Source organism: Anopheles coustani, chromosome 2 (assembly GCF_943734705.1).
Source record: "Anopheles coustani chromosome 2, idAnoCousDA_361_x.2, whole genome shotgun sequence".
NCBI lineage: Eukaryota > Metazoa > Arthropoda > Insecta > Diptera > Culicidae > Anopheles > Anopheles coustani.
In genome coordinates, this window is record NC_071289.1 from 45,279,698 (window position 1) to 45,288,233 (window position 8,536).

The 8,536-nt window shown below is 36.5% G+C and overlaps 1 protein-coding gene across 1 annotated transcript; it reads left to right on the forward strand.

The window, feature by feature from the left end:
- Positions 1-509: 509 nt before the first annotated feature.
- LOC131266030 (protein G12-like) lies at positions 510-1,270 on the forward strand. The gene is made up of 3 exons (XM_058268368.1): positions 510-855; positions 938-1,104; positions 1,169-1,270. Exons 1-3 carry the CDS (start codon positions 510-512, stop codon positions 1,268-1,270), a joined length of 615 nt encoding a protein of 204 aa, XP_058124351.1.
- Positions 1,271-8,536: the final 7,266 nt, after the last annotated feature.

Consider the following 8,536-nt stretch of genomic DNA (forward strand, 5'->3'; position numbering starts at 1 on the left):
AGCTCTTCCAATTTTCGTTGCTAACTACCTTGCAAAAGATTCCAAAATACGTTCGAATTCGACGTTTCGTTGCATCGCAATCATTTCATCACTCATTATTCATTTCGATCAATTCGTTCGATTATTATCATTCTAACTAACTCGGCTTCAACTGATGTTATAAAACCGTTACAACTGTGATGTAACTTTCTATTCACGATTGTTAAACAAATGTATCTGATTTCATGTAAGCATTTGATAAGAACATTGCTTATGTAGGCTGAATAACGTTAAATAATAGTTTGTCAGCAGTTTGAGATAAGGAGGCTTCTTGTTGCCAGCAGATGGGTACTTGAACATGGTTCAAGTGGGATAATAAATGCTTTCCAGTGATACGATAAGCGACTTTTGACCACCTGGTTTACAAAGTTACTTGAAACTCTTCAAGATTGGAAACAAATGAGTATAAAAGCACTTGCACCAATGCTAAGAATGGCATCAGTTGAATCAATACCAATCAAAGTGCAACCATGAAAATTGCAGTGATCGTAATTGCCTGTTTGGTGGCTACAGCGGCCAGCGCTCCGGCTGCTCGTTCGCTTCAGGACGATTTGGACGACTTCGTCGCACTTCTTCCTTTGGATGATCTGCTGAGCTTGGCACTTCGCTACCTGATGACCGACAAGGAAGTTCAAAGCGCCTTGCTCTATCTTCAAGGAGATGAATTTGCGAAGGTATGGGATCAGTTCTTTACCCTGACGGAGGTGCGTGACCTTCTGAACTACCTCGAGGATGCCGGTGTTCCAGCGTACGAATCGCTGAATGTTGTTGCCGAATTCCTCGGACTGACTCCGTTGAAGCCTGGTGTGAAAAGATGTAAGTATCGTAGAAACCAATCAAACGTGACATGTTTACATATGCATGTATGTATGTATATTTATTTTGATGTCCCTTGCAGTGCGAACTGGAGGATTGAATGGACTGCTTGATGAAGCCCTTGCACTGCTGCCACACGAGGAACTAGAGGCCTTGTTCGAAGAGAAGATGCAGACCAGCCCAGAGTTCAAGGCTCTTTTTGAGAAACTTCAGAGCTTTGAATACAAGCAACTGGTCGACTTATTTGAGGTAACTAGCATAAAAGGACCCTAATAAAACCCACTATTCAAATACTATCCATATTGGATTACAGAACTCTGTAGAGGTTCAAGCATTGGTGCAGAAGCTTCGAGACCATGGCATCGATGTGGATCGCATCGTAGAGTTGGTCAAGGCCTTTTTTGGATGGAAATGAACAATAACCCAACAGCCGAATGAAAATCGAGAATAACATAAATAAAGCATTCAAGCTCTAAAAAAACTACTGTGTGTTTGGAAATCAATACTAAACATTTACGTAAAAACTTTCACAGATTTATCATCAGCAAAACTGCTAGAAGACGAATGCAATGTTTTACTGCAATGACATAAAATATGACACTTCTACTAAAAAAATGCGTATTTTGTTGCACATTAACATTGGTTAAGTATCGAAATATGGTACTGACTTCTGAATGAAATATTGCATTCGTTTTCTAGCAGCGTATCACTTTTGATGTTAAAACAATCCGTGCATTTAATTTATGATATGAAAGCTAAGCATAATCTTCTGCTGTTCTTTTTAATTTGTGGTTGTTTGAAAAAGTTCTTAAGAAAAACCAAATTCATCTGCTTCCTGGTTGTTGAAGATTTTCTCTTACATCTTTTGTTTATCACGGGCCCACATAACAGGGGAGTATTGTTATGTTTGATTAATGAAAGCAGTTAGTCTAAGACGGACGAAAAACGACCATTGTCAACTGAGAAGCGTTAATGATGCAGTATCCCGTAGGGCCAGGAATCATCGGAACTTGGGTGTGACGAGACGCAGCTGGTAAATCGAAAACAGAACAATTGCAGACAGTATTATTTGGCCAAATCCATGGGATTAGCAGGAGAGCTCTTGTGTATTGCACATAAGATGCTATGAAATATATTTTACTTAAGATCGGATTTGATTTATTTTGCTGTTGGTTCCATAGTATCGCAAATTATTCAAAACAAAGTAGTATCGCAAAATATCGCAAATTATTTCTTATCTTCCGGTAGATTTCAATGAGATCAGATAGTGTCTGTTTCATACACTTTATCTTTGGTACTATTTATAGTAGCTTTGTAACAACTAAGACATTTTCATGGTTATGCTCTACTGTGTGATTTGCTGGCTCACCTTGGAAAACATTATTTTTATTTTCAAGTTTCCTTCTTCTTGTCCTAACGACCGTCTTGGTCATGCTTGCTCCGTTAAGGGCTTACGAGACTTTTTACGTGGATAGTCAGTCCTCTCGTACAGGGGAGGTGTCCGGTATCGGTTGGAATTCGAACACACACCGTCGAAGTGGTGACCTCCAACGCTTATGTTCCGATTTTTTAATCGGCGATACCGCTCCGCTGTCGCGGAAACCCGATTTTACTGTTGGTTGTATTTTCTAGTTTACTGTCCGTTTTTGAAATAATTCATTTACCTTCTGAACAGTTTGTAAAAAAATGCATATCGTGGTATTATCGTTTGTATGATCTTTTATCGTTTTGCTCAGGATGGATCAAGCGGGTATTACAAAACATTGTCTTCTTATCGTTTTTAACATAAAAATCCTCCGATGACATGAAAACTTTAAGTCCATCGTAATCCTCTGCCCGTACACCAAAACATAGTAGAAATACATAATTAAACATCTTATCAGAACATTCTTCCACTATGCGCTCTACAATTATTATTTGTAATGTATGGTAATTTTTCCTGGGTAACCTATTTGGTAAAATGTGAATAAAAAGCCTTGGAAAATTTCAATTTCTCACAAAAGAAACAGGTTTTGGAACTGAAACTTTGTATGTTAATTATAAATGTTAAAAATGAGCCGTTCAAATAATTAAATAGTGTTCCAGTAACAAATGCTATGGTATGAAAAAGGATTTTGTTGGTGGTTGGTACGAAAAAGGGTTTCAACTAAGCAATGGAACTACCAACCGCGTTATGTGAAAGATACTCGGGGTCCACACTGCAGCGCGACGTCCCGTTTCAAAAGTAACATTATAATTTTCATATTGTAAATAATAGACCAATATTTGGTTCAAAATGTAAGTTTTGATTTGTGTAATTTTGAAATATGATGTTTTATTCTTATTTAAATCGAGGTACAAAATGAAATTTTTAACTTTACATGATTGACTTTAAACACCTTGCATACCACAGCATACAAAACTCTTCAACACAAACATAGCTGTATGATACGCAGACCTACCTAAGGAAGTACATCGTAGACTTGCTAAAGATATTCGAGGAATCGCTTTGACTTTAAGCGCAAAGCCAACGCGTGTTGAACAATGGGGAGAGAGTTTAATGAACCATGAACGAATTCGCCTCACGCTGGGTTGCCAGTGTTGTCTTTCTTAATGTAATAGACAAAGTCACTTTTACCACCTCTGATGGTTGACTTCCGAAGATATTTACCATGCCATCTTAAAGCGTATGACTCCCCGATTCAAGTAGGGAGCCAGGGCGATCTGCAGCACAAGGCTGCAATTCATGAGCCTCTGTCAGGAATAATTTTCTTCCGTTTTTAGCACTTCACTCGCAAATCTGGTTTTCTTTAACGTTATTGCCAGTTCCTTACTTGTATGCTTATGATGCGGTGCTGATGTGACACCACCAGCTGGTGTTCTGGCATATACGAGAATGGCACATAGGTGTAGGCTCGTCAGAGAAGGGTGAATAGTATTCTGCAAACCAGATATCATGATCTTACATCTTTTCCACAAACTTAGTGATATGGGGATAACACAGTGATGTTGATGGGAGCTTCGTGTAGTATATAAATAAATGACAAGCTAAAATAATTAGAATATAACTGCATTTTGCATCCAACATTTGAAAATATCTCATGTTTGGAAAAATAATAAGTAAACATCAAGTAGTGCAAAACAAAATTATTAGGAGGTACTCTACACCACAAAAGTCTAAATCTACACATCTGGCTAAAACAGAAATAAAGGCCATTTGCTTTGAGAGGGATAATTATTTCCTTCCTTCTTCTTGGCGTAACGACCTTGTTGGTCATGCCTGCCCGTTAAGAGCTTACGAGCCTTGTTTTCCCTGTTGTACGTGGATAGTCAGCCCTCTCGTACAGGGGAGAGTCCGGTCTCGGTTGGGATTCGAACCCACGCCGTCGAGGTGGTGACCCCGATGTTCATGGGCCGAAACCCCCGAATAATTATTTAAAAGATGTAAAAATTAGAGAATGTGTTTTGCGCTGCCTCTTCATATTGATACACAATTGGTTTTGATACGATATTCTTAAAATTATGCCGTCGCGCACTAAACAAGCTCATTTTCCTACATTTTCGTACATGCGGATGATATTCGACTTCTACTACAAAGATTTACTTTTTATGAACATTTTGAAATGAAAAGAAAGTTTCTTGTTTTTTCTGCTAAGCATAACGCTATTTAAAGCTTATCAAACCTGATTTCAAATCCAGATTTGTTGCAAAATTGTTTCCCATACATGTAGTTGCGAATATCTAGCATAAATATAATGCAGTTCTTACCAAAGTACAAATATTTTGACAATTGAGTAAAACTTTTTGTTTTGAGATAAACAATTTCTGCTTATCACATACACAAAATGTAATACATACCGGATGTCGAGGTTCTGTTTTCTACATAACAATGGCTAAAAACTTGACCTTCTTTAGCGAAAAATAGGGATAAATTGATCATAGGAAGAATAACTTGAAACTTTACCTCGTTTTGAATGAATAGTAATACGTTCATTTGCATCTATCAGCTACAAAAGCCAAAGATTTTGAGGAAACGCAACATTTCCAGTGCGGAATGTATTGGTATCCTCATTTTTCTACGTCAGAGGGAAAGCATGGCGTTCGTAGGGATTTGAACGGTCATCTCGAAGGGATAGGGCTATTTTTTCTCTTCACTTTGAAGGAAGGGTCAAGAAAGGATTGGTTATAATTTGCAACAGAATATGAAACAAGGAAAATTGATGGGAAGACCTCACCTCAAGTCCTGCTATTACCAGGATGCGGTATGCGTGATTAAATTGAATTAACACGGGTCTATGATTTCTGATTTTCGATTTTTTTAACTGTAACTCAGTAACATTAACTCGTTTTCAAATCGAATTACCTGGTACATCGGTGCTTAATGTTATCCTGTCCAAACCTTCATGTCCAAAGCGATAATTCAGACCGTTTGCTATAACATGGTATGAAAAAGGTTTTTGTTGGTGGTTGGTACGAAAAAGGTTTTCAACTACGCAATGAAACTACCAACCGCGTTATGTGAAAGATACACGTTGAACTGGGAAATATAAAGGAAAATTTTTATTATAATTGATGAGTTTTGAAACAACTCTACTTATTATTTGTAACTTTAATGAAAACTTATAATTATGTGTTGAAACACTAAATCACAAAAATAATATTAGAAACAATAAAATGCAGTATAACAAAATTATGAGGTAAGAAAACATGCCTTTCCTGACCTTAAGAATTGCTGGACGTTTAAGAAACGGTACACCTAATACTGGTAAATTAAGACAAGAAACGAATATTTAATGCATATCAATAATGGACTGAGTAAATGTGAACCGATTTTTAAGTAAATGTGAACCGACGAGAATCGAAGTGCATATCTAAATTAAAAGCGTACAGCTGTGAATGCCTGCGAGAGGAACTATGTAACGCACATGTTTTCGTTAGTATGGTCGGTTTAAAAGAAGAAAAATAAATCTCTCCTAGGGGCTCAGTGAGTATATGACATAGTAATTTATTTTAACGAAATCGTTTATTTATTCCAAGGGTACAATTTTCAGCAGTAATAGTTTGGTTGGAAAAAGCGGCATAACCATAAACATCGAACATTTGTTTGACAAAAACATGCAATCATAGAGAAATTCTATAATTGAGAAGAAATATTGTACAGTCGGTATCCGACATACGTGGATAATGGGGACCAGAGAAATCCGCGTATCTCGAATTTCCACGTATCTCGAATATTGCTTGACACATAGCTTATACTAGGAGTTACGAGATCGCGTTCTTGTGTACATGTATCATAGAATATAACAAAATTTTCCATTAATATGAATGCAATGCAGACGTATTCGAATAAAATAAATTGCAATAAACGAAATAAAAAGCGTAAGTTATGCAAATGTGTAATTTACATATTTATTAGTGTGGTTGCACATCTAAGGAATTTACATCGATGTTATAAACCCAATCTACTGTCAAACTTTGAAAACCGCGTATCTCCGAATCCGCGTATGTCGAGTACCGCGTATGTCGGATATCTACTGTATAATAATATTTTATGTATACAGAAAGGATATGTAATCATATTACACTATTTGGATTCCGCTTTTTTAAATTTCTATTCCAAAATTACACACTTTCCTACTTGTTTGATTCATTTCCTCATTTTGAAATCGATGTGTGCATATCTCTCAAAAATTTCTCATAATCATCAAAAAAACGTAACCCTGTGTTTGAATGCGAGCCCATCGCAAAAATGACTCGTGCGAAACTGTCAAAGTTATTATTCGCTAATGGTTCAATATCCGAACAGGAAACGTGCTGTTATTGATTTCTGCTTGTGCCTATGACAGTCCGTAGACAGCATCGTTGAACACAGGAAGAAAATATTCAACTTTAGTATTTACGAAGTTGCAGGGGAAAATGAGCCAAGAAGTCCCAATGGGGTGAAAGCGGCATGTTTTTAATGGAGTTACGCCATTCTTTAAAAGAATAGCCTAAATTTTTCCAAATCGATTTCTACCTTCTCATAAAATACCCGAAAATGTTAGAACGGCATTAAAAGCCTCGGATTATTATTAACTCCTTCGCAGTTTCGTCCAAGCCTCATTTGGGAACGGGTACTGTTTTCGTATTGCTTTGGTTGATTTGAGTACATGTTTGTACATTATTATTCCAGCATTTATATGATGGTTATCGATGCAAATGAACCATATTGCTAAACCCAAATCATTGCGAATAAGTGGTTTTTACACAACCACAATCAGCTAATTAGTAGCAAAAGTACAATCATAGTTCATCTTTAAATTAAAAATACGTTTTAAATGTTTTCAAAAAAGATTTGTATGTTTGTATACTAAAGTTTTGTTTAAATTGTTATATATATAAACTAAAAACTATATATAAACTTATACGATACGATCGTCTTTGGTCATGAGGGGTCTTGGATGGTTTCGAACCCACGCCGTCGAGGTGTTGATCTCTCATGGACCGATTTTGTAACCGGCACTACCGCTCAGCTGTCGCGAACTCCTAATACAAATATAGTAAAAAGAGTTAAAACGAAGTTTTTTTAGTTGTAATCTTTATAGCATGCAATTTAAAAATCTTGGATAGGCCAATACATCACTTTACATATTTGCATGAGAATGAAAATCCAGTCGTGGTGTGTTAGATGTTTTCATAAGATGTGTAGGTGAGTTTTTGTTAGAATAACGGTAATTGAAATTGTTAGAATAACGGTACTTTATTTGTCGTTTTTCTTTATTTACAGTATATGGAGGTGTTAGAAGTAATTATCAACCAACAGCTTAAATCGCCATCGTTGAATCATCGAAATTCAATCATCTGCTTTGAACTCATGGTCTTTGACGTAGAAAACGTGCATGAAAACAAACCAAAACTCCAACCTAAAGAAGCTGGAGATTAAGCATACGACTCAAGTTAATACGGTAAAGTAAAACTTCAAACATAACAAAAGTAAAATAGGGTACGATTTTTTGGGTTATGGGTATGGCGCCAAATGTCTCGATTGAATTCTAGTGATCAGTTTCAGCAAAAGCTGAATTGCTTTTTGTTTCAGCAAAAGCTGAATTGCTCAAACAACAAGAATAACAAGAAATTATATGCCAGAATGTTTCCTTGTGGTAGCATCATCCATTGCCTTAGATTTGTTTTCCTTTTATTGCCTTCCCGGCTATGTAATCGTAGGATGTGGCGATAGTTCTCAACCACTTGCTGTGGTTATCCGACCCACGTACAAGAGCAAAACAAAACAACGATCGAACAAGGAATTGGCACACTGCCCGAGACGAGTGGCAATTATTAAGAGATAATAATAAAAATAAATTATTCCAAGATTACTACAGGGTGCCCGTAATTTATATACGCCCCAAAATGGCTACTTAAGGGTGGGAATCGAAGCATATGGCCAATATATTGTATGTGTTTTTCACTAAAGATGTATCAGTCTGATATTTCATGTTTCTAAAAAAAAACTAGAATGAGGATGAATAAAACCAACATCCTTGATCAAAATTTTGTTCAGAGGTAAAAAATGTAGAAATGCACTAGTGAGAAATTTCGTTTGGAAAAACAAAATTAAACAATGAGGTTTTGTAATATTTCACACTTGTGAAAAAACTCTGTTGTTCAAATCGGTTAACACATTGTCGTCCTTAGCCTCCACAGTAGAGATGTTAAAAAAGTA